The following is a 27,780-nucleotide window of genomic DNA, read 5'->3' as shown; positions in this document are numbered from 1 at the left end:
ATTTTGCTGAGTGATTGCAACAGTTCAGAATGTGTGTGAATGTGAAGACTGAACTCCCGACCCTCTGATTGACCACACCCATTGTGTCCACTGAACCATGAGCAACCTGACAAAGAGCATCTGGCACAATACAGTCCTGTACAGGTCCCGGAGACCCCCCTCCCCCCATTCCCAGATAGAACACGCTCCTGAAAACTCCAGTTGTCACGGAAACCATTGTTTTGCCTTCCTCCTTCCTGCCATGCATTCCTTCTCACAATGCGTTGAAAAGCAAATTGGTCTTTGACAAAGCACTGGAGGACTGTTTGGGAATGAGAGCTGAGCAGATTGGAGTGGATGAAAGACAGACGAGAGTAAAAAAACACGCTCCAATCAAACAAATAAAAAAGGAAAAGAGCAGGAAAGGGTGAACAACAAGGGGAGCCGGCTTTGGAAGTCCGTCATTTCATCAGTCTGTAAACGCTGGTACCTGATATCACTTAGACAGATGTTATCTGCCCTTCCCGCAGATGGGTAGACGCGGGACAAGTGAAGCAGTGAAGAAAAGACAATCACACGGGGAAAGATCAGACACACCCGATGAAGGGATCAGAATTTACCCAAACATTTTAAAGCAGCCACACCGTTTAACCAAAAGACTAAAAAACATGTTTTGTACTCACTGTATAGGCCTTAATTATAAACCCATCACCCTTACTTCTCTCAGTTATGCAAAAACGCAGGTTGTTTGTATTTGTTTAGTTACTGTTACCAACTAGCCTTTAAAGTTATATCTAACATCCTTATAGTGTATAGTAATCCTAAAAGTTGACACCTGTGGTTTCTTGGGATGCTACGATCAGAGTCCTGCACGGGTCCAGTTTGAGAAACCCGCCCCGCAGTAATTAAAAGAACACCCGACCCAACATCCGACAGCAACACTAATTTAATTCTGTACCCGACCCTACCCGTTTGACAAAAATGCCGTGACCCGAACCGCACCCGCGTTACATCTACATGATGTAGCCAAAACCATTTATTTTCTCAAGCAACAACATATTAGGAATTCCTAGTTAATGCATTTTTAAAGTTTCGGGAGAGACAACCAAGTGTGAATCCACTAAAATATTGTTAGCTAATAGTAGGCCTATTCTATAATTGAATAGTGATTTATGAAATGTGTTTTGATTTATGCAAAATTTGTTAAAAATTGCCTATATTGTTCATGTGATATTAATAATAGTTTCTCTTACCTTTTTCTGTAAAATTATACCAAAGCCGCTAAAGGCTAAGCTGCCAAGGCTAAATTATCCTTCATGCGGAAAAGGGACGAGGAGCATGATGAACTAAAACGTTTATTTAAATTGTGATAGGACTATCGAGTCCTCACTAGAGATGTCCATCTGTTGCACGCAATTGGCTACAATGCTCAATGCTGCAAAGTGCTCTGCAATTAGAAACCAGTTCTTCAGACAGAGCTTGAACACAAATGAGCACAGGACCGTGTAAAAGCAGCTTCGTATCAGCTGAGGTGAGTCAAAATAGTCTTGGCTACTGGATCCGCATTGCGCCCGCGCATATTATTTCCCGACCCGCAAATAACACATGAATAATTATTCCACCGGTTACATCAAATATTAGCGGTTCACCTGACGGGTACCCGCCCGCGTGCAGGACTCTGGCCTCTGATCCACACTGGTGGTGCAGGGGTGGAGGAGCCAAATATCTTCCTTCCCTCTGAAATTGGTGTTTCTACTTTTTAAGGGAATTTTTTATTGGTTCTCCTACTTATTTGTTCTATTTACTTCTTTAGATTTTTAGTTTATAAATTTGGAAGATGCATTAACAATATTCACTTTTCTGTCTTAATGATTAATAAACTGTATTATTTGCAGGTGCATGGCTTTATTTTTGAGGTTGTTTTTTCCCTCGCAAACTTTTTCCTTGTTCACATTTTATATCTGAACTGGATTAAACGTATTATCTCCCAAGTCCAAATGATAAAAAAAAACAGGGAGTTCAATTGAAACATAATTCAGCTTCTTTATAACCATTCATTATACCAGAATTTGATTACCAAATACTCAAATGCAGTGGGAACAAGCTTTAATTCAAATGCATACAACGTAACATAACAGGAAAGTTCTCTCCATAGACTCCCACCCTCTGAGATGACTACAGAATTCTTGCATAGTCATAAAAGTTCATGCCATTCATATTTAGTCCTTGCTTCAGAGTTGCTTCAGAAGTTTTACAAACATTTCAGAAGAATGTAAAAAATAGCAAAATATTACAAAATATGCCTGCAGAAGAACCAAGAACGAAACTGCTAAAAGCAAACTGGTCAAGCGAGCAAAGGATCATTTTAAGTCTTCATGGGGTTATTCCATTCATAATGGTATATACTGTATAAGAAAATCAGACATTCAGAAGAGCGAGAGACAGACAGCAAGAGATACGCTCTTGAAAATAAAGGTACTTAAAAGGTCATAGAAGAACCATTTTTGGTTCCACAAAGAACCATTCAGTCAAAGGTTTTTTAAAGAACCATCTCTTTCTTACTTTTTTATAATTTGAAGAACCTTTTTTCACCACAAAGAACCTTTTATTTTCCTTTCTAAAGGTTCTTCAGATGTTAAAGATTCTTAATGGAACCAAAAGGTTCTTCTATCGAAGAAACCTTTGAAGCACCTTTGAAGCCAAGACCAAGCGAGAACAAAGAAATCATCCTCACAGTTCTTCCAGATAGGTCAGGTTTCTGAAGACATTTGCAGGCAGCTCAGTAATGTTGTTCATACTGATGTCTCTATGGAAACAAAAGAACAAATAGTTACAGTTAGTGGTTTTCTATAGGTTACTAACACAACACAAATCTATACATGCACAGTGACGTGAGTTTCGGACATATGAATGACTGCTTTACCACTGTATGGCAGAGATCACATATGACTTCACTTTTATTGAGTCTGATTTACAAACATATTAAGTTCTTTAAGTTAATTAGTGTAGATACTTCTGTTTGAATCAGAGATGTGTACTACTGTATATTTCTAAATGGTCATATCATGAAAAATGTCATTTTCTTGATTTTAATTATTATGATTAATTAGATTTATTTTTGGTTGCAAACCCAAAACCAAACTCCAGAGAAAACATTATAAAATTAAAATGAAATGAATTAGATATAAATTACCACTTTAACATAAAACATAGGGTAACGCCTGTTCAACCTCAAAAGCCTGAAACAAGGCAACACATCCAATTTGATGATTGTTTTATGAGACGTCCATCCCACCTCCCATAGCTGATGCTCTTGCTCTACAAGTTCAAACAGAGATCTGTGTGTCTGAGACAGCTGATAAAGCCAGACTTCAGATCATTCAGAGAAATCCAGCAGCATGCAACAATAACAGAAAGCACTACTAAATGAAAGTTATTTGATCAAGCCAAATCAGTGCTGCTATGATGCGCATTACAGCGATGTACCTGTGTTGTCATGCTAGTATGACATCAGGGGCCAACAAGTGTTTACTTGGAAGATGATCATTTGAAGATCCGCATATGTACTAGCAAACATGAGGGCCCAAAATAAAGAAAACGTCAACCTGCAGCCATACACTCTAAAAATGAATTGTAATTCTCTGTAATCCCTCCTGCTTGTCATTACCAAGATTTATCAAAGACAACACAACATCATTTACATTTACACTTACTTAGAATGTTGTAACTTATTAATGTGGTTGCCAAACCAAACACACACCATTAAAGATACCTTGCTCTTTCATTTTGTCCTACAGTGAAATGTGACTACAATCCATATCTCTAGACATACTCTCATTTCTTATAAAACTATCTCTGTACCTCCTTCTCTCCCTAAGGCTTCTAAGCTCTAAGCAGAGAGAGAGAGAGAGAGAGAGAGAGAGAGAGAGAGAGAGAGAGAGAGAGAGAGAGAGAGAGAGAGAAGAGAGAGAGAGAGAGAGAGAGAGAGAGAGAGAGAGAGAGAGAGAGAGAGAGAGAGAGAGAGAGCAGGCTGTCAAGGAGACAAGAGAGATAGCATGTAGCAGCATGACAAAAATGCAAGCAATACACAAAGTGTTTTCCTCTGTCTGCGAGAAAGGTCAGAACAGACCTTAAAACGCTGTTACAGACAACATAACACACTCCCTGAGAGGAAATGTGCAACTGCGCGTGCAAATCATAATAAGTGCGTTTTATGCTTGTTATACATTTTAGTCTTCTTGTTTATTTATTCAGCAGTATTCCAGCCAGCATTGTGTGTGTGTTCTGTCTTTGTTCTGAAGGAGACGCACTGAAGCCTAGGCAGGGTTTTCAGCTGGGCCCGAGATCTTGATTAGGACTCCATTTGTGTGGCTTCAAAAGCCGGGCCGCACACAGTAGACGTGGAGACGGGGCCTGACAGAGCCCAACAAACACACTACAATAGCTAATGAGGCAGATCCCTATCCCATCCCCCCAAAAAAGAGAAAAACAAGAGGGAGCGAGGCCGACATCTTGGATTTCACTGCAAGGCTTCTCTTCAGTCTTGAAAGCGTATATACGAGTATGAGGGCCTCTGGCCACACTGTGTATCATATTACCCCCCTATCACTCACATATGACCACTGAAAGGGGCCTCCGTATCCCCCTTGCAGCTCTGACCTTCTGTCACTCTGCTATCTTTTTTTGATCCACAGGTTACCTATCCATTTACCCTTCAGGCTGATTTGAATGGACCATCTACTACCAGTGCACTCACTTTTCTCCTCTCACTCCTTATCACTCTCCTCTGCACCCCCTCTCTGTGGAGCGCCCCTAGCGTCCCCGGTGGTCCGCTGAATACATTATGTATTGCTGACAGTTCTGTCCCTCAGCACACACACACACCCATTCCTCCAGCCCCGCAGTCTTTCGCCTTGCTGCAAACTCTCTCTGTGTTTTGGCTGAGGTGACTGGGAGCAGGATGAAAGAGAGGAAGAGCATGTGTGTGTGGGTTCGGGTCTGTGAATGTGATCTCTATCCTCGAGTAGAAGGTTTTCTCATTAGGGGCCAGGGGCCGCACTGCTGTGACAAAGACAGGGATGGAGGACTATTGGAGCCAGTGCTGTAGGAAACTCTATCCTAAGACTGATAACGTGTGCATTTGAGTGACTACACACAAGACCAGTTCTACTGCATTTATGTTTGAATAAAGCATAATTATTAACCGTATGTGCATCTGGATCTTAAAGGTATAGTATCAGAGCTCACGTTAACCGAACATTCTCCGTCATAGACAGATTTTTTATACCAGTGACGGAAACATCTGAAGGCTCTCCGTCATTTCAATGGATTACAATGCGGGCAGTTTGTAATTCCCCTTTTTGTCGAGTTGGTAGCAGTCAATCATTTCCTTTCATCAGAACGTGATCGCAAGCGACCAGAAGTACCCCTGCCCTGTGAAGTAGGGATGCGTACGTTTGCCATTCATTATTCATAAACGCCTCGTCCATTCAGGATCAGCGGAGGCTCGCGGTGCGGATCCAGGGGCGTGTATAAACAAGGCAACTATGACGGCACACCACCGTAATTTGTTTCGCCATAGTTTCAAAACGAACTGAAAATCTTTTTGCACTTTTTATAACACAGCGATCTCAAACGTTGTTTGTGGTGTTGTTTCTGGATCTGACTCTGCAAAGCGTGCATCTGTCATTCAATCAGACCCTTGCGTCGCGTGCTCTCATACACACACAGGCGCGCACAAGGTGTTTTACCTCTTACCTTCAGAGAGCGATAGCGACTAGCGTCATTTTGGATAAACCTTAACTTTCAGTTAGTGAGTGGGAAAAATGTCTCTCTGCGTCTGCTCCGTTTATGACCTAACAGCAGCTTAAAATTACTTGTAAGTGAATGAATGAATGATTACAAAACAGAGTGTACAAACACCTGTCATTATTAGTGACTGGACATATGAACATAAACATTTGTCTGAAATTATTATTTTATGTCTGACAACAGAAATATTAAATATGTAAACGACTTCAGCTTTATTGGGTATTAAAATACAGTAAGTTCAGAACGCATGTATGTCGCAATGATGTCACAAACATGCTAATTAGCACGCAATATCACCTTGCACCATAGTGACGGGTAAAAATAGATTATGACAGATTTTTTACAAGACAATGAAAAAGTCTAGCGCAACCTCTGTATAGTATCGGTGGCCTATAAAGCATAGAAAATGAGAGCAGGGAATCATACGAGTAGGCGACTGTAACTGTAATGAAATAAGATAAACTGCCTGTTGTGACGCATCTCAACAATTTAATGGAAAGTTCATCTCCACCAGCAAAATTCAGTCACATGATGAAGCATTCTCCTTTTTTTATAAAAACAACCACGAGACAAATATAGAAATGCTCATACTATAAAAAGTTAAAATGTGACTGAATTCACTTTCAGTAACATTGTGTATACAGGTTGTTACAAACCTATATAAATGATATATACATTTATAATATATACATGTGATATATATAATATAGATTTATATTACATTTATATATTTTATAAAAAATAATATGTACATTTAAAAATATATTTAAAAAATTGTTTTGTTCTGCTGATCACAAAGGAAGATATTTGGAAGAATATTAGCAATTTTCAGTTCATTGACTACCACAGCAGAAAAAATAAAAATGGTAGTCAAGGGTGTACCAGAACTGTTTGCTTTCCTCAATTCTTCAAAATATCTAATTTTATGTTCGAGAGAACAAAAACATATACATACATTTTTTCTACCATGGTAGTGAATGGTGTCCCAGAACTGAAAACTGCTAACATTCTTCAAAAACATCTTTCTTTGTGCTCAGCAGAACAAAGACATTTATACCAGTTTGAGGGTGAGTAAATCATGACAGAATTTTTTTGGGGGGTGAACTGTCCCTTTAAAATGAAATAATTTACATTTTAGCACACAAAACAAGTTTAGATGACCTGACAAAACACTTCATACAGTCCATTCATTTCAGAACACATTTTTTGGCTTTGTAAATTGATAAAAACACAACCATAGGTTCATGAAAATAGCTCAAAATGCCCCTATGAGGGATTAGGAGAAAGGAATCATGAAACATGCTCAAACAGTTAAAGTTTGCATGGTAGACACAATGCAGCATTGTCATGAAATTACTAACTCCAGAAACACAAATAAGGGCCACCCCAAGCGCTACAGTTGGAGCATGACCGAATGAAAAATACATACACGGAAGGAAGAAGAAAAGCCTTATGTTAGGAGAGCTCAAGAAAATGTCATGTCTCAACAGAGCACTGCAGACTTTCTGCCTATCAGTAACAGAATAAAGGAAGAAACTGACAGGAGCCTATTTACGCTCATGCTTAACTATAGAAAGGAAAATATAGACTTGACATGAATTATATCCCAAAGCACAACAAGGCTTTGTGTTCTTGAAATGCTCAACGTTTGCAGTAACTCTCTGAGGGCTGCCCTCATACTAAACATCAACTTTTACATTTCAGCATCCGCGCATTGGCAAACTGCGGCAGCACCGCAGCAGGCTTTTCTGTGGCCGCAGTTGCCCACAGAGCCCCACATCATAGCCGGGCCAGTCGCTCACAGCCCTGCCAAGCCCTGAAGAAACCCAGCCACAGCCTGCCCCGTGATAAGGCCTGTAGATGTGGTGTATGTGTGTGCGTGTGTGTGTCTTAGGGTATGGGTGGGTCTTGTTCACAGGCTGGCTCTCAGCCCAAGAAGGGCGGGGCGTTTTTGTGCCAACTTTATTTTGATTGGCGGTCTCACAAAAATAGGCTCATAAGGCACTGACAGGTGTGAGGTAGCAAAAAGGTGACAAAAGTAACAGGGACGGTGTTAAAGTACGGGTAACACACGCAGTTTCTGCCAATCTCATATTAATCTTGAGTGCCTATACAGTAGTATTGCATAAGTCGTATCGTCGAAGAGTATTTAGTTTGATCACATTTATAAAAGAGAGATACAGCTGTACGATTATTCCCGGAAAACACAAGCTGCTAGAGGTGGGACTAGTGGGGAGAGTGGGATGGAACTACAGCACGAGCAAGCAACACATCATCACATTAATCTCTTCGTGTTTTGTACATTATGCACATACACGCAAATTGTCAACAAAACACAGACGTATGACTTAGTTTGACTTATCGCGTGCAGTTCATGTCCGGCATCTTTTAGCACTGGGGCCGCGCCATCTATCAGTGTCAAACTATCTCCAAATCCAGCGTTATATCCACCGTTTATATAACATCCATCACTGAAATGCCGTGAACAAACAGACACACCTAAACTTCAATATCGCAAGAGTAACGAGCTGCAGCGCAGCCCATCCCATCTTGACACAGCAGAGATAACCTTGATGGTAAGCGGGTCTCGCTCGTCGTCGGTTGGCTCGTGGGCGGGCTCTTTCGCCTTCGCCTTGCTTTTTGGCTAATAAAAGGAATACGATCCCTGTGATGACACACAGGGATCCAGAATTAGAAAAAACTTTCCAAAACAAGTTGGAGTGCTGGGGGAGTGTCTAAAGTACAGAAATACTACGTCATACGTCCAACTCGTTTTTTTAACAAGTTGACCATGTTAAGCATGAGAAGCCAGCACGTTCAACAGTGTAAAGAAAGAAGTCAGAATGCATGACATAGCATGATAGCTCCGCTTTAAAAATACATGTAGCCTACTGATTCACACACACTAAACTCAAAAAGCATCCAGCTGATAAGAGCAGACCAAGACAAAATAGTTAACTAGTTGATTTACTACATTTTACCTGTATCTTATACAGAATCTAAATGGGACTTTCCCTTATTTTGGGTGCAACACCTTTAATCCCACGCAGGGCCTGTGTGGAGCTCTCAGGGTTTGTTAATTCAGGCCGGACCTCCACCCTGAATTTGATGCACATTAGGCTCTTCTGACAAGCAAAAAGCTGACGGTTTGCTTTGCTTTTCCTTTAGCGTTACAAACAGTGAGTGAACACCAAACACTTGCAGTCTATCAGTGCGATGGATGATGTCATGTCTGACAAATTCCTCTCCTTCTGTACACAAGTAAAAAGACTGAGTCATATTTGTCCATCAGCGCACTGTCACACTATTCAGAGGGCATGATGTATGTCTGCTAAACCACAATATGACAAAAGGCAGAAGGATAAGTAAACACATTGGTTTGGGTCTGTGCTGTAGGGAAAGACACCTTTTTATTAACAAAGAAAAGCCTGAATATCCCTCAAAAAGGGGGTTATGTACAAGAATTTAAACACAGCAGTTGGTACTGAAATGTTTAGAAAGACTAGACAGCACTTAAAGTGTTTTACTTATAATGTTCGAGAAAGAGTGCAGGCAGAATTTTGTTTTTGAAGGAGTAACAGGTTCCAACCCTCTTTGAACTAAACTACCTGAGAACAAAATTCAACAGACTTGCCCGGATGGCTGGACGACCACACACAGGCAGGCAAGCATAATGCGTACGCTCTGAAAAGTGTTATGAATAATAATAAAATGTTCTCCAAGTCACCTAAACATACAGGCAGCTTTATGTCCAGTCAAAGAAGGCTACAGTTCTGGAGTCACAGAGCGAGAAGCCAATTCCCTCAAGTGAACGCTAACGCAAACACTCAGCCATGAGAGCAAACATGGCTAGCAAAAACAAATTCTGATACTGAGATTCTGAGCGGCAGAGAGAAAGTAAGGGATTTACACAAGGAGAGAAACGGCGGAAACGCAAGCAAGGAAGTGTATAAAGCCCTTAATTCCACAGGAACACAGTGGTTGTAAGCACACTGTGTCTTAGGGCTGTGCTGATAGCCTATCTGAAATGAGATATGGACAAGGCTGAACAAACCAGCAATCGACACAAACAACATCCAATGGAGTTGGACTGCACAAGTGCCAAGAGCAAACAATTCAAGTGCACCACATTCCTCGACTCCCTCTTAATTTCTATGCGTCTCACATTTACATTTATTCATTTGGCAGACGCTTTTATCCAAAGCGACTTACAAGTAGGAGAAGCAAACATTTTGTCAACACGCTAAACAGTACCGTTAGTTTAAGGCCATAGGAGGATTAAAGCTGGAGTAAGCAAGGGAGAGAATTAACCATTTTTTTTAGACACAAGATATAGACAGTTATTGGTTAGTCAAATAAATGCGGAAAAGTTATGTTTTGAGCTGTTTTTTGAAAATTGTGAAGTATGCTGCTGCAGTTCGGGTGTGGTCTTCATTTTCAATTGCATTAATTTTTAAGTCAAAATGAATAGGCAATAGTTATGCTAAATATAAAAGAAAACTGGGACCTGAGGAACTGCTCAGATTTTACAGGAGAGACAATACAGTTTGTGCAATTAAATTCTAAATTTAAAATTGTCCGACAACAGAATATCAGTCATCATCAGTTATCCCATTTGCATCTATTTTTATTCCTCCCAAGGAATTTTATGAGAAACAGCCAAAACGAATTGATATTTAAATTAAGCACTACGATTTTTTTAAATATAAAAAAGGACCTGACTATTTGAGATTTTTATTGTATATGGCAACCTGCATATGCCTACAAGACTGTAGACAAAGTCTGCATTATAAACAAATTCATTGGTAGGTTAGCGGGCTACATCTACAGTTTCTATGAAGACATGCTTTTTTAAAGATTGCCTGCCATAATGAGCAACACACATTCTTCAGGAATAAAGCTGATAATCTGAAAAACAGCAATTGATTTAATACAGTATAAGCAAGGTCAAATTTTAGCTAGCCAGCAAACTTTGAAACATGAGCATTCTCCAAATGTCTTCAACAATAAAACCTTAATCTAACAATAAAAATCCACTTTGCAAAAGTTCAATACTGAAAGTTTTTTTTAGTATTTATGAATGTGCATTTTTAAAAAAGCAGTTAACTTATATTTACAAGATCAACAAAGTACCAAATCACACTAAAAAAGGTTCACACAAACACTGGGGAAAAATATGTCAAAACTATTTACAAAATATGCTGATTTTGAGACATGTTAGAAACAAAAACTGCATAAAGAATACACATTTTATCAAAAGCAACATTCTGATCTACTAATATTCATGCATGCTCTCCCTGTCTTTTTCTCTCTGGAGAGGTGAGCAAAGCTGGACGGAAGCTTGACAAGTAACGGAACCCAAAAAAGCCAGTTTTCTGGGAAGTCATTTCACATTCCAGTGAGACCAGAGACGCTTCCCACCTTCCAGTAACAGTGTGTGTACAAACCTGTCTGCACTTATTCACGTGTGTGTGCTGCGATTCTAAAAGACATTCAGATTGAAAGAGTGAGTAAATGTGTGTGACTGTGTGTATCCGCCTCAGAGCTTTCTCCCTCAGTTTACCCTTCTGTTTATCATACAGCGCATCTCCCTCTCTTTCTCTCTTCATCCATCCCCTTCATTCCTTTCCACTGATCTCAGACCCTCATCCTGTCATTTGTCTGGTGTCCATTAGAAAAAGAAGATGTGATGGGAGACAGGCGTTTCTAATGCACCAGCTGGCCTACTTCACAGCTCCATCAGGAAGCTCACATTAAACAAACTCATTAACTGCCAAGGCAACCTGCGTGGGTCCCGACGACATTATTTACCATGAACAATTTCTAAATAATCACATAGTCGTGTCTGTGAGCGTCTGAACCCTCTGCTTCTTAGGGACAGAGACGATCTTGGGGAGATGGAGTACGGAGAGAGCCGGAGGGAGTGTTCAGACCAAACATAGTGAATCAGACGGACTCTGACTAGAATTCAGCACTATAATAAATTCAAATGAGGGCCTCTTTCTTCAGTACCTCAGTAGTGTCTCGCAGTGCCATATAAACTCTTACTCCAAGTCTAAACACTTCCAATTCTAAAGCTAACAACAAATAGTTATAGTTATAACTGTTGTTTCTTCTCAACCACATCTGATAGTCGGCAAATCACAGGAGCTCTATCGGCAGTCACAGCAATTATAGGGCTATTATATGTAATTACTGTATATCTAGCAAATAATTGTCAGACACATAACTTTATACTGTATATACATAAAGGACTGTGTAAAACTTAAAGACCAGCTTTGTTATTTCAGCGTATTGTTTTAATGATCATGCATATTTAGTTTTCAGTCTCTTTATTAAAATACAAACAGAAAATACTCGAAGAATGTTATTAAAAACACTACATTTAGAACAAAATGGTTTCTTTAAGAAAAATCTGTATTTCTCCTTTGGCATTAAAGCATATCTTCAACTCTTTTGGGGAGACTGTCCTATTAGAGATTAAACTTCCACTCCATTTAGGTTCAAGACAGCTAGGTTCCTTCTAATGCTCAAATAAGGGGAGGTCACACTAATACTTGTCACTTTTATAACAGCATAAAATTTTCTGTATTTTCTTTTTGTATAACTTCATTTTCAGCTTAATTAAGGTGTTAATATCAGGTACAGTAAGTGCAATTCATACACCAAAAATAATATATAAAAAATAAAAAACTATAAGTCTTTTTTTACATGAACACTAAAATTTGTAATCTTACAATACTTAATATGTCAGAGCGCTGGCAAAGTCAGTAGTGAGATGGCGCACAAAAGTGTTTTTTATGTGTAAGTGCTCCAAGTGTTTGAATCCTGCTTGCGGCATGTCCTCATCCCATTCCCTCTCTCTATTTCACTTTACATCTGCGTCTGTCCTAACATTATTTTAAAAATCCTGAAGAAAAAAAAATAGAACACTCTCTTCTGAACTGTTCTTACCTCTGCCTCTGTTACTATACATGCCATGAATGGTAACTTGTTCCCTCAAAACCCTCACATTAAAAAAATTGTTACTGCAAATTGTGGTCAATGATGTACCTTAAACCTTTTACGGCCTCATCGGTCTGTTCAACCCAGAACTCCTGACAGGACTCACACACACACAAAATATCGCAAACTTTTAAAAATAGCAGATTAAAATGAAGCATGACCGGCTAAAATGCCACATGGATGCAGACAAGTAGACAGCAGAGGTTTCTGAAACGAGAAAGAAAATGATGAACTGAGAATAACTGTTTATTTTACTACCCTGTAGACATAATGTATCATCAGCACAGTTTAAATAAATTCAACACTTTCTGTTTTTCTGCCTCTCTCACACTCATAAACGCTCGCACAATTTGTTGGCAGAGACGGCGTGTGGACAGATGCGGGGGACCCGGGGGTCATCTCGCGGTCAGGAAGTGTGCGTTTCACGAGACGGCTGAGGAGTGATGACAAACCCTGTGACTCTGGGTCGTGCGCAACGGGCAGAGAAGAGATGCCAGCCAAGTGGCACCGTGCGGGACCACACACAAGCACGTGTACAAACTTACACCATGGGGAGAGGTGCCACGGTAAACACTCCTTACTGGAAGAGCGGGGCAGAGAAGACACCCGCGCTTCTTCAGCTGCTGGAGACGTCTCAAGGAGCCTATCCACCGCAGTACACAACACAAACCTGGGATTACAGCTCATCTCCGGTTGGACTCCTACTGGGGACTACTTGTCTAAGCCCTCAGCAAGCCAAACTGCTAAACACTAATCCGCTCCTCGCAGTTCTTCCCAGGACAACGGACACTTGGTGGTTTTTATCCATGTGGGAGGAAATCCATGACACAAGGTCCATAGCCAATAAGGCCTGATTTGAAGTATGAGCACAGCATGTGTAAACACTTGCAATGGTGTAAGACATTCTGGCAGCCTAACAGTCTCTCTCTGTCCCACACCCACCAATTCTGAGTGAGAGAAAAGCTCTTACATGTCTCTCTAATCATCATGAGCCTTCGTTCACTCATCCAAAATAGCAACAAATGAAAAAAAAGAAGGAAAAAGAGCACCTTGCTACAAATACCAGCATTGCTGGTCACCAGTATGGGTTGTGTTTTGGATGCTGGTATGATGGTGTCTAAACCAGCTTCCCTAAAAAAACCCAAGGTGCAAGTTTTACAAACTAGGCATCGCTTGACTACCAGCTTGACCAGCACCAAACCAGCAATGGCCAATTTTAACTAGCTTGAACCAGCATGTGAATTCATCCTGACCTAAGCTGCTCAGAGCTAGTCACAAAAGTTTTGTTACCGAGTTTAGTGTTTAGATATCAGAGACTTGAGGTCCATACTTAATGTTGTTTAGAAAAAAATCTAGCCACAGACATAAGGCTTCACCTTTAACGGCAGAAAGAGCCCTCGCTTGCCAGACCGCTGAACACAGAGAGCCCTTTTCCTCCAGAGCTCTTCTCGTGACCTGTGTGTGCGCAGGTATGACTGAAGGGTGCCTGTGTTCAAGTACATAAACCCACCTTTATCCTAACCTCTACTGATTCGCCGTATATCATCACGGCTAGAGCTGTAAATTATTGGAGCAGTGAGGCATACAAAATGTCTTCAGGTCGAAGGTTTAAGTAAACCATAATTTACACCCTAGTAATTTTACCTGACAGATTCAGGAACTGTGTGTGCCTCTCTGGTGGTCTGTTTAAAGATAAAAAGCAATGAACGAAAGTAAAAAGATTTATTCTAGACAAAATTACTTGATGATTCTTCAGAAGAAAAAAAACAATCTATTAAACATCTATTAAACAATATTAAAAAGTGCATTACTTCACTGTCTCTTGTACCCCCTGACTGCACAAAGAATATTGTCTTCAAGACTGAAAAGGATCACTAATCGCTCTATACATTCAGTCAGGGAAAGGTGTGGAAAAAGGGCGCTGCTGGTTCCATCTGACTGAGCCTGTAGATGCGCAAGCCTTCCCACAGCCTTTAAGATGGAAAAGAACATGGCGTCTCTGTTTTGTTAATGGGATACAAAGACACATTCCAGCTCCTCAATGCTGAAGGGCTTTAGTGAGGCTGAGACAAGAGTGGGCTAATGGCGTGTGGACAGACGGTTAAGGGGGGATATCCCCACTGCACTCGGCTAGCGTGCACACACACACACACACACACGCACGCACACACACACACACACACACACGCACACACAAGGGAAATTCTTTTAGCTAGTGAGGGGACACAATAAAAGGGTAGCGTAGACTGAAAAGTAGCAAAGGGTCAGAAATAGAGGTTTGGAGTCATGCTATGAGGAATGTGCTACTGTATCTCAAATAAAAAAAGACATTAAGCAAGGACAAGACAAGTGGGAGGGAAAAGCCAGTAAACAATGCTTATCAATACAGTATCAGAAAAAAATGTATGGGAAGCTCGTAAAAAAAGATTCCTAAGGCTGTTTGATTAAAACCATGTTGTAATAAGCAATGAAAAGCTTTTGTTGGGAGTTAAGTATATAGTTACATCCGCACATACAATACAGTCAAGGTCAAAGTTTCACCGGTGTGGAGCGATACTACACTGTATATTTGTTCCTTAAGCCGGTGCTAAGTCTCTCACTCGTCCTGCTCCAATACTCCGCCTAAACGGAGTATGATTAACCTAAAGCGTTGCGCAACTACCCGTTGAAGTGAACAAACTTTATTAAACCCACAAGACTGAGGGCTGCTATCTGCAGTATGGGTATAATGATCAACCAGTGTGTGTCACCCTCACTCTCTCTTTTCCCTCCCATTCCAGTAACCCTTCAATTCCCTAATGTCCTCTAACAAATTTGGTTTTTCTTTGCCTTTTTAAGGTTCATTTAGGCTATACTTGCTGGGCTTCTGTGTCGCCAAGAAATGATTACAAATCACACTGAAGTTTTTCTTTCATTGTATTTTTCCTGTTTGCGCACAACCATGAAAATCTTGACCTGGGAGAAGTCGGCTAGCTGATGATTGATTCAAACTAATCGTAGGTGTGGTTTGGACGTGACATTCTGTATTAAGAATTGCATGTGCTAGCTGAGTAAATTGTTGCTAGCTTGGTTAAAATCTTAATAATATAACTCCATGTGGTCACGTTAAATGTGGGGGAGATTTTTGATTTAAAAATGACAGTGCGTAAAAGAAACTCTGGCCTTGTTCCACTAGTGCGCTTTAGTTTGTGTAAGAGAAAAGGTTTGGTTTCTTCCACTGAATAAACTAGACTTTTTCATTTCTAAAACTTCTCTATTGTCCTCTTTCTTACTAATTCTCCACTGGTGTCCTTTACTGCAGGGAGAGACAGTGTGGCGACACGCGACAGCTAAAGGCAACTGAAAGTACAGGCAGACAGAACTACCCTACTATTATCAATTACATAAATAAATACCAGAAATGCAGTAAAGCGTGCAGTGGGCCGATGCAGCCGGATGCAACAATGCGGCGAAATGGGTGGCATTTTTCAGCTCATGACAAACCCCATGATTATTATCATCTCACAGACTGACAGATGTCCAATCATCTGCTCAGCATCATTTGTGGATCGATCAGTAATGTGTTTAATCAAAAACAGTACCATGGTGCACTAACTTTCAAAAAATAATTTCAAATGTTTTAAATTAAAGAAATACTAACATACGTTGTATCCTTTCTTTCTTATTTATATCCTTTTAGCCTTTGCAATAGCCTAACAATATTACGTATGTTGTGCCATAAAATCTTGTGCTTATATTTATACTATTGATCCACATTATTTCTTGTGTTTTTTGAACGTGTGCCCTCCTTGTGCATCAAGAATCATCTATTTGAGCTCAACGACACAAAAACAACACCAAACATTCCAGCCGAGATCACTGCTGATGCCCTTAACATGCTGCCTCCCGAGTCCCTATTTCCATATCACTCACTGATACCTAAGATGGCCACTGCCACCGTTAGTGTTAACTCTGTGGCTTTATTTCTGGCTTTATCGCTTCTCCAGACTGGACTTAGCTTGGGGTTGGGTTACAAGCTGCTGCTTGGCAGGGATATTTCGAGAGCCCGGTCAAGCTGTTTTCAAAACGTACAGGCTCCAGGAGAGAGCTTCAGAATAAACACTCACTTCCAGACACGCTTCAAAGAACATTTGGCAAAAGTACCACACTTAATCACAACAAAGTGAAAACGCAATAAATGCCAGTAGAGTCTAATGAGGTGAGGGACTTTATTTACATGTGTGACCGTGGGCACAGTCGTGAGCGGGTCTTTCTTATTAACAGGGGAGGGAAATGCGAGGGGCACATATTTCCGAAGTCAACCAATGCGACACCAACTTACGGAAGAGTTAATAAAAGTGCTCCATTGATACAGAATAAGGGAGTCAGACTCAGCATTACGAATAGCTAAATAACGATGAATGTTACTGTTTCAAATTTTGCATGGATACACATCAAAAGTGTAGAAAACAAGGCTATTAAGAGTGGTCAGTACCCACTGATAAAAAAATCAAAAGCAGACTAACATGTACATTTATTAAGGCAGATGGAACTAAAAGAAGTTCTATTTACAGAAAAGCACCTTACAACACCTGCACAAACACTCCTTCACTACTTTTTAGTGTACTGCATGTGCTTAAAAGCTGTCTGGTAAGGTTTTAAAGGTTCTCTATTTAATAATGGATGAGCAGCCTTCTTTATATGACCCGTACGGGTGAAATGGGTTTCATTGTTGTTTAAAAGCATCCAAAAGCCTTGAGCAACAAAGTAAAAACAACTGTCAGGATAAGAGTTGTAGACGTGAACCCTGTTTGGTTTTGATCCTAAAAGTAGCCTTGAAATGATTTACATGATGAGTTACTGCTATGTGAATAAAAGCTAGTGTATACAGCTGTGTGTCATTGGACAGTTTATCAGAGTTTGATACTATCGGTTAAAACCTTACTTAACCTTTAAGAACACAGATTTTCCTTATTTGAAAAGTTTAATTTTTAACCTTTACAAAAATGTTTGTTTAATAATACGCTACAAAGCCATTATTTATAGTAACACGTAACGTTTTGATGGCTGTGTTGAAAAAAGGTAAGAAGGCAGTTTAGCTTTACATATACAATTCATGCCTGTGTACGTGCAATTTGCACAATATGTGATGTTAAATGTTAATGTTGTGACTTACAGGTAGTAGGTGAAGGCGCTGAGGCCGGCGGGCACGGCGGTCAGTCCCCGTCCAGAGCAGTCCGCTCCTCCGTCCTCATCACAGCGGCACAGCGCAGGGCATGTGGCCGCAGTGGAATGACCCTCTCCCGCGGCAGCCTTCCTCCCTATACACAACCACAGCACAAACATCCGAATGGCCAGCAGTGCCATTATCCGTTTCATCCCAAAGACCCTCGGAGGCAGATTGGTGGTTTCTTTATCCAGCACACTGTGGTGGTGATAGATCCTTTAACCCTAAAACAAGTACAACATCAGACTCTCTGAAGACTTTCAATTCGCGACCTAATGCGGGCGAGTTAACGGGTTGGAAAATTAAGCTACAACATGTCCTTTGTTTGCGGGTCCCCTAAAACCTACGCGTGTAATACCTGCTTTTCTTTCTGGTAAATAAGTGCTCTTACCTAATCCCCGCGAACGATCAGCAGATCGGGCCAGTCAACGGTCATTCTGCGCGGAGTCTCGAGCGTCCAACAACGCAAAAATAAAACTGCTTTAGCGCTGATCCCTGGGTCTAAACACACGCGCTCCAGACTGCCGTGATTCCTTAAACCTTTGCGTCCAGGAAAACACAAAACCGCGACGAAACACCGTGATTACAACAGTGTTTTCACTCTCTCTCTCTCTCTCTCTCTCTCTCTCTCTCTCTCTCTTTCTGATTTGTTTCCTGTAGAAAAACACGGTCAGCTCTCTCCGTCGAACCTCACGTTTCCTCTCTGACTCTCTGACTCTCTCTCTCTCCCTCTCTCTGCAGGACAGCCAGTGAGGTGCTGAATATGTTAATACAACCTACATATTAATGATTTCTCGACGTCAGCTATATAATTGTTCTGGTACGAAACTGAAGGCAGCATTACTCAAGCAGTCCTTCATTCAATGCACGAAAACTGGTTCACGTATTAGCATAACGATATATATATATTTTCCACTTTAAAACAAAAACAACAAAAATTATACAATCAAAAAAGCGAAAACCCCAAACCACCCAGACACTACCATCAAGGTGACACATCTACACAGTTCAGTAACTAAAAAAGTGAAAGGTGCACTGGTGCAATAGGAGACGTCTCAGAATAATGTAAAGAGTATAACAGCCTACCTATTCTTGCGAGATGTTTTTTGATAGACATTTGATGTTTGTCTGCTTTTTGTCTTCCAAAATTTGGATTTTTATGTCATCATTAAGACCAAGACAATGCAGTAAACACTACCCTGTTATGGCCGCAAACTATGCCAAACTGTCCGTGATAGAGAAAGCCTGTCTGCAATTACTCCTGTTCCACTCAGCTTTATAAGCATAATAAGGTTTCATAAATGTCTTCACAGTTACACACATTTGCTGCACCACCCACTGGATTACATGGCACTTGACTCATAAACTCAACGGGTTAAAAGAGACAGAGAAAGAATTTTGTGTTTTGGCCAAAGTGAGTGTGCTTTGTAAATTCTTCCATGTTACCCCCTTAACTCGAACTCTACATCACTGACGTCAGTGGCCTGTATCACAAACACTGAGTTGCAGAGTAAGTTTTGAGTTGACAAAACCAGACAAACCCAACGCTTTGTATAAACTTTCTCTGTCAACTCAGGTTTGATCCAGAGTTTAGTGAGGCGCAGGCACCTGAAAGTGTGACACGTGCGGCAAACAGCCAATCACACGGAACGTGGAAAGAACGCATCATCAGTTTGATTGACTTCTCGCTAGTATCAGCGCAATTCACTTTTCTGTTGAAGATGAAGAGATCATGAAAAAATGTCATGATTTGAAACACATTTACAAGGCAGGAATAAGCACAGCTGCAGTGAAAGATTGAGAAGGCAGCTACTGACTATATCAATATAGAATCAACTGAATTTAAATGATTTATATAGGTTTACAATAAGATCAAAAGATAATATTTATGCTTCATTACTTTAAAATGCTTTATATATTGAAGTTTGTTTTTATACGAATATGGTTATATTAATTTAAATGCTATGTTTAATATTAATTAACTAATAATAATTATCAACTCATATAATAATTATATGACCGTGTTTTAAATTATAATCAATAAATGTAAATATACAACACAAATAAACACTTAGCAGCAAATGGTTTTCCCTCTAACAACTTATCACTTTAAACTTTGTTTTAATTTGGAGCGAGAGATACATGGGGAGTGGCTTCATTGCGTCAGATATACGTCACTTTTCTCAGAGCTGATTGGTCCAGTTTTATTCGCGATAACCTAAGTTACCATGGCGACGAAATCCGCTCAAAATCAATCCACCTTCTTGAGCCCGAAAACTCGGAGTATGCTCAAACTAAACGCGAATTTACCTGGGTAAAAAACGAAACCGGCTTCGTGATACAGGCCACAGGTTTCTCTAAAATTATGAAAGCTTTGTTTTTATAAGCAGTTATCTTTTTGAGACTGCAACCCATCTTATCTGGCAAACGCCCCATACCATTATTATTCTATTACATTTTAATGTTTTATTATGCTTTTTTTCGTTATCCCCAGATGCTCACGGGGCGGAAGCATGAGAGTTGCATTCTAACTTGTTTGGTGAAAACATGTGTTGAGGAATTGTTGGACGCAAGAACCATTCACCAACTATTCACAACGTAGTAAGCTATTTAGCCTTAACAATTACTGACCAACACAGCTAAAGTGAATTAGAGCTCTCTCGGGATTAAATGTGCATCTTTTTATCGTTAGAATTGTTTTAATGTTCTGCATTATCAGTTCTGAGTTATATTAATAATTTTAGGGCCTGTTGAATTGATTTGCTCATTGTGTATGCAGCCACTGTCAAGTTTGCATGTTTGAAAACTGATGAGTATCCAAGCTTTTCCATCACCAGTGTCAAAACTTGTCATCACTTTACTATATTGATGGGTTATGAAAATATGCACAGGATAATAGATGAAGCACTCTTTAGACAAGATCAATTCATAGAGGCAGCAATATTGTCATTATGACAGATAGCTTCAATCTTATTTGCAATATTTACAGCAGCTTCTGTTCCCAGGGACAGGAAGGCCCCCCAAGGCAATGAGTTTTCATGCAAATACAATTTGCATTAGCAACAGTGGTAACTAACCAGTGAAAAAGGCACTTGTGTAACTTGTTATGATAGATGGCTCAACAAGGAAATGACATGGGCGAGAGCACATTTGAATGCCACATATCAAGATGCCCCCTCAAATAGACAATGACTATCAAAACATGGTAATCAAAGCTGTGAAACAGGGAGAGGGAGATACAGACACACACATATTGGTACAAAAGGTGCAATAAAAATCCAGTATAGTATTTTAATTTCATGGAACTTTGGGAGCATTCGCTATTCATTTTTAATAAATAAAATAAATATTGAATAGAATAGAATAGACTTTTAAATCAGTTGGATGACAAATATTGGCAGGTTATATCAAGGATAAAACCATTAAACAAAGAACATAATTAATTTGCAAATCAGCACACAGAATATTAACATTGAAACATGTAATTATTATTATTATTATTTTTAAATGAATAACAAATAATATTATATATCTCTCTTTAATATTAAATATTATAGCATAAAAGCCAAAATAAACAGAGAAAAGAGAAACAACAAAACTTTTCCGCTACCTAAGGAGAGAGAGAGAGAGAGAGAGAGAGAGAGAGAGAGAGAGAGAGAGAGAGAGAGAGAGAGAGAGAGAGNAGAGAGAGAGAGAGAGAGAGAGAGAGAGAGAGAGAGAGAGAGAGAGAAATATAGTGAATATAATGCGATCGTTTACCTCCATCTGCTGGAATAATTCAGAACTGCATGTCTGGACTGTAGAAAAGGTAGCGTTCAAAATTTCGAACCAGCAAAAGGGGAAACACTGACACGTAGTGGTATTACAGTACACAGCACATTGATTTATAGAATAATATTCAACTCTGCACTTTGGTTTTGGTTTTCAGAATAATAAGCACTTTTTTATTTTTTACCCTCTCCAAACAGTAAACAGAAATAAAATGCACTGCGTATTCATCCTAATCGTTTTTTAGGTTTACCTTTTATTATTATTAAAAGTTGCAGTTTTATGTAATTGGGAGCCCTAGAAATAATATTTGTTGTTGTATGGGGAAATATAGTGGGGCTAAATCACCCTAACTCTCTTGTTAAAAAAAGTGTTTTTGGCAAGAGGTGATGCAGAATGCTAGCCAACATAGCACCATAATTAGAAAAGGAGTTATGCTTGAGCTCTTATGTTATGACCTGCACTGTGATCACTGTGAAGCAGAAACAAATAATTCATCAAACTCAAATGAAGTCTAGAACAAAAAGGCAGCACTAAAGAATTCAATTAGGACAAAGTGATGTAATTTTACATAAGGACAAGTTTACACAAGCCTTTAAGAATTATGAAAAATATGAGGAATTATGAAAATTGCGGTTTACATTTAGCACAGCCCTTAAAAAGTTACCTACATACCCCTCATCACTACCTAATCAAAATAATGTGTTTTTCAGCCTGTTTGATTTCACTATAGTCTATTTGTGAAAGACGGTTGTGTTTGTAAATTAGAGAGAGATCAAATAAATATTTATGTGAGTTTAAGACTTCTAAGAGTGTGTTGTTTCCTTGTTTTATGGCTTTTATCATGCAAAATGAGTGAATTGAGACTTGAGGTTTGCAATCTTATCAAAGTGTGATAAGTGTTTATCAGTGCTTTCCTGTAGCTCAGTGGTAAGAGCAGGGTTGTGGGTTTGATCCCAGGGGATTGCACATACCTGTGTATAATTAAATTGCATTATCCTATGTAAGTCGCTTTGGCGTCTGCCAAATGCATAAATGTAAATGTGTGACTGTCCTGTTGCTGTCTTTCTGTTGCATTGTGGAGCTTCTGTCACTATAACAAATTCCTCGTATGTGGAAACTTAGCCAATAAAGCTCATTCTATTCTATTCTATTCTATTCTATTCTATTCTATTCTATTCTATTCTATTCTAAACTTTAAAAACAAGGAATAAGAAAAAACCTAGTAAATATCTTCATCTTCAATTTGTTTAGTTCTACACTGTCTTATTTAATAAATGTTTAGTTTCAGATGATATCTCAAGTTCTACTAGAAGGATAGTGCTATGTAAATGTCATGTAATCATGTAAATGTTTATGTGATGTTTCTTCTAAGAGTAAGTTGATTCCAGGTTTAATACTTTTATGTGATAAATGATTAAAGTATTTGGATCAGCATTTTTATCATTGTGCCATAAACTACATGTTGATTGAAGGACATGGAGTAAAGGGGGATTGTTTTTTTTAGCACCTCTAAGGGATGTGTTCTAACAATGTGTTAGAAACATATGTTTCTCTCCACACATAACCAAAGACTTTGTCATGGCTCTGCTACAGGACCAAGAAAAACATGACTAAGGAAGCAGAGCCATGACAGAAGCCCCCCCTTTAATGAGCACCTCCAGGTGCTCACCAAGGGGTAGACGGACAGGACAAGGAAGACTGAGACAAAGACAGAAACCAGACAAACATGGTGAACATGACAAGGGGCAGACAGGACAACAAGACTACAGGATTGGGGTGGGATAACAAAAATAACAAACATGGGAGGGGGGGTGGGGCAAAACAAGAGTTCATAGGGGGCAGTCCAAACTGATTGGGGGGAATAGTCCCAGTCCCCGGCTGCGCTCGAGGGCGCGGAGTCCTGGGGGACTTAGGAGGAGTCCTCGGGGGACAGTCTTTGGCCCTGGCAGTTTCCCAGGAACCGGCTGGACAGGGCTGGAAGGCCGGCTGGACATGGCTTGACGCCGGCTGGACATGGCTTGACGCCGGCTGGAAGGCCGGCTGGACATGGCTTGACGCCGGCTGGAAGGCCGGCTGGACATGGCTTGACGCCGGCTGGATCGCCGGACTGGATGCCGGCTGGATCGCCGGACTGGATGCCGGCTGGATCGCCGGACTGGATGCCGGCTGGATCGCCGGACTGGACGCCGGCTGGATCGCCGGACTGGACACAGGGCTGGACACAAGACTGGACACCGGCCTGGACACATGACTAGACACAGGACGCCGGCTGGATCGCCGGCTGGACCACCGGACTGGACGCCGGCTGGACCACCGGACTGGACGCCGGCTGGACCACCGGACTGGACGCCGGCTGGACCACCGGACTGGATGCCGGCTGCACCGGACTGGATGCCGGCTGCACCGGACTGGATGCTGGCTGCACAGGACTGGATGCCGGCTGCGCCGGACTGGACGCCGGCTGCACCGGACTGGACGCCGGCTGGACCACCGGACTGGACGCCGGCTGGACCACCGGACTGGACGCCGGCTGGACCACTGGACTGGACGCCGGCTGCACCGGACTGGACGCCGGCTACACCGGACTGGTTGGAGACCACGCTGCCCGCCGTTGCCTCTTCTTCTTCTTCAACTGAACCGCAGGGCCTGTGGTCGGCTGCGAGGCAGCAGTGGAGGGCGTGGCTAGCTCCGCACCGGAGGAGTCTGTAGACACCTCCCCGGACGCCCTCCTTCCTCGCTTGCCACGGAGGGTCGTGGATGGTGGAGATGGATCTGCGGAGCTGGAGGTGGGCGGAGCTGAGTCCCCCAAGGTCACGGTGGCCAGGACGAGGTCTTCCGGGACAGTAGCCAGAGGAGAGGATACCCAGGATGGCGTAGTGGGCCATGGTTCGTCCCGGTTGACCACGTACCTGAGCATGTCACCAAAGTACAGGGGACTCAGCATCCTCATCTCGCTGGGCTTGAGGGGTTCGGTGAGACAGCTGTTAAAAATTACGGTAAGATCCTTCTCACCGATCCCCGTCTCTGCCGCCTCATCCAGGAAGGTACGGGCAAACTCCCGTACCCCCCGATCTCTCTGGCGAAGCCCGAACAATAACCGGGTCTGGCGGGCTCGCAGGGAACTGTCCATACCTGCTGGGTTCGTAGATGGTTCGTGGATTCTGTCACGATCGTGTTGGTGTAAGAACCCAAGCGCAGGCAGGCAGTGACGGAGTTAACAAAACAAGACTTTAATGATAAATACAAAAGACTAAACAAAAACCCACGATGGGGTGCAAAACAGAACAATAACTAGGACACGGAAACAGAACAAGAAATCAAAACAAAACACTTCCCATAAGAGGGCAAAAACTGAACTAAATCAAAAACGAGACACTATGTATAAACACTTACGGGGACCACAGGCAACATAGCAAACATGGTAAAAAAGGCACACGACTGTGAACGCAAACAGAACACCAGCATACACACATAATCCACGAACACAAGACAAAGAAACAAGAGGGTATTTATAGAGAGAGACAAACGAGGGATAATGACACAGGGCAGGTGTGAGACATTAACTAATCAACAAGCAATAACGAGGGAACGAGAGGAATGGGGCCAATGACAAGACACTGGAGAGAACGTATATTATTGTCAAACGGACAACAATATGTTTCTCTCCACACATAACCAAAGACTTTGTCATGGCTCTGCTACAGGACCAAGAAAAACATGACTAAGGAAGCAGAGCCATGACACAATGGTATAGGCTTAAGACCAAAAGAGATTTGGGTTGTCATCCTGACTGATTTTCTGGAGATGTCTCTGTGTCTACGATCTGGTGCGAGGAAAATCTTTAATGTTTGTGTTAATGTCCCACATCTGGTTTACGGGTTAAACTTTAAAAACAAGGAATAAGAAAAAACCTAGTAAATATCTTCATCTTCAATTTGTTTAGTTCTACACTGTCTTATTTAATAAATGTTTAGTTTCAGATGATATCTCAAGTTCTACAAGAAGGATAGTGCTATCCCTAGTTTAGTTCTCACCCTAGGTTAAAATACAAATGTTTAGCACTCTTTTCAAAATTCAAGATCGATTACCGTATTCTTTAAAAAATGTAGAATAGTCAAATAACTTCTTCGCATCCTGTTGAGTACAGACTGAGTAACAACGGTGGGGTTTATAGCGTCTGTTAAAAGAGTTGTAGCTAAGGATGTGTTTGGTAATAGGTTGAAGAGTTTTTTTGGGGGGACTCAAACACCCCCACATCCACTTTTCACAGCTTAACTCATGAGCCTGCAACAAACTGAGACTATAGTTACTGTTTCTTTTTAGTTTCAAACCTCTTCATCACCATTATTTCGTGTTGTACATCTGATAGCAAAGAAACCCCAGAAGGCTAAACAGTAAGTGTTTCCGTTTTACATTATTTTAAGGGCATTTATTTGTAAGTGTTAAACATATGGTTAAATGTTTTTTAATGGTTTGCTTCAGATCTAAACTTTACATGAACAAAGTATAAGCTGAATCAACTTTGCATGTTTTATTTAATTGTCAGCCTTTTCTTATGTTGCATGCTTTTCACGCAAAACATGTACTGAATATACTTTATTTTCTGACACAAACCAACTGAAAGTATCAAAAATAATAGCGAGAGAAGTCCACTCTGCAAGTTTTTTAAGTATACCACCGAATTTTTCTGTATGTATAAAATGCTTTTTATGTTTTTCCAGACAGATATGTAAGCTTCAGTGCAAGTTCTGCCAGGAAAACTCAATCTTGCATCACTCACTACGTATAGACCTAACCAATCATCAGCTAACCAATCACCATCTAACACTGGAATATATAACACCGCCACTTACCCTCTGTTTGCAGTTGAAGCAGCAGACATTCACCCCCATCCTCCCCACCACCACCAGGATGGTCCCTGTCCATTAACCCCAGGGGGGTTGGCTGCGTCCCTGCCTTCATCTTCAGGCAGGAAGTACAGGAATTCTTGACCTTCTGGATGCGAGCTACGGACAGGGCCTACGCCAAAGAACTATATACATTTACCATATTCGCACCTTGTCGTGATCAGTTGTTTAATAAATATTTATTGCCAAACATTTTGCCTCCCGAGTCTTTCTGGTAGAACTGACAGTTTTGTGCGCTGGATTGTGAATTAAACGTAAGTGGTAAAATGTAGTTACATTTAAGAAAATCTTTTACATGTAAAAATATAGACTTAAAATTCTAACAAACGTACAAATAAACTAAAAATGGCTATTAGCATGCAGGAAAATGGGGGACTTAAGCAGACAATGTGTCTTGTGAAACACTGTAAATGGGGTTGTAAATGTTTATAAACATATAGAGCTCCCAAGAAAGATGTGATCTGGTTTCAGCTTTTAGAAAGTTCTTCATTTAAATGATTGGATGTTACCTCTAGTTTTTAGCCTAGTTTTATCTTATTTAGACAAATGTTTCGGTCTTTTCATCTTCTTTTCTTGATTGCTCTAAGTACTGGCAAAACATGCATATCAGTAGCATTTTAATGACCTTCACCTTATGTCTTTCAGTGGTGTAGACCTGCATCAAGTCCATGTGCATTACCCAATCCAAATCTTACGTGTTACTTAAGGTAAAGATGGGTTTAGTCATGCAGATACACTATTAATATTGCAACAACATCTCTTAAAATGAGTGCTTCAGTAAATAAATAGTTGATAGCTAATTACTTGAAGGATGAATACAAGTTTTGTGTTACCATGTTGTCCCATTAAATAGATATGCTTTAGGAAAAGAGTATGTGATTTAATCCTAATACTATGCCCTCAAATACACAATGTGGATCTCTCACTATCAACAGTTTTGCTCAAAGACTTTTGACATACAAAGCTACCTGTTTTACAGAAAACTTTTTAAAACTCAGACTAGGTTTGTCTGCTTTGCATAAAATGCTTCATTTCATCTATAGACGTTGCTGACAGAAAGTTTTCTAAATAAATTTGATTAATTCATACAGCAGATATGTA

General features: G+C 40.6%; 2 protein-coding genes across 2 annotated transcripts in view; one reads left to right on the top strand and one right to left on the bottom strand.

Moving 5' to 3' along the window:
* Nucleotides 1-16,296, top strand: part of kcna4 (potassium voltage-gated channel, shaker-related subfamily, member 4) — a 119,252-nt gene extending 102,956 nt beyond the window's left edge. The window contains exon 3 of the mRNA XM_057345677.1: nt 13,156-16,296. The gene's annotated coding sequence lies outside the window, so the exon portion shown is untranslated. The remainder of the gene's footprint in view (nt 1-13,155) is intronic.
* The window catches only part of lgr4 (leucine-rich repeat containing G protein-coupled receptor 4), a 48,065-nt gene extending 29,330 nt beyond the window's left edge, over nt 1-18,735 (bottom strand). The window contains exons 1-3 of the mRNA XM_057345647.1: nt 18,393-18,735; nt 17,951-18,225; nt 2,714-2,785 (exon numbers count right to left, since the gene is read on the bottom strand). Of these exons, the coding sequence (XP_057201630.1) occupies nt 2,714-2,785; nt 17,951-18,153 (275 nt within the window). The 5' untranslated portion in view covers nt 18,154-18,225; nt 18,393-18,735. The remainder of the gene's footprint in view (nt 1-2,713; nt 2,786-17,950; nt 18,226-18,392) is intronic.
* Between the last annotated feature and the right edge of the window lie 9,045 nt (nt 18,736-27,780).

This window comes from Triplophysa rosa, linkage group LG1 (assembly GCF_024868665.1).
Source record: "Triplophysa rosa linkage group LG1, Trosa_1v2, whole genome shotgun sequence".
Taxonomy (NCBI): Eukaryota; Metazoa; Chordata; class Actinopteri; order Cypriniformes; family Nemacheilidae; genus Triplophysa; species Triplophysa rosa.
This window is presented reverse-complemented; position numbering and strand designations above follow the sequence as displayed.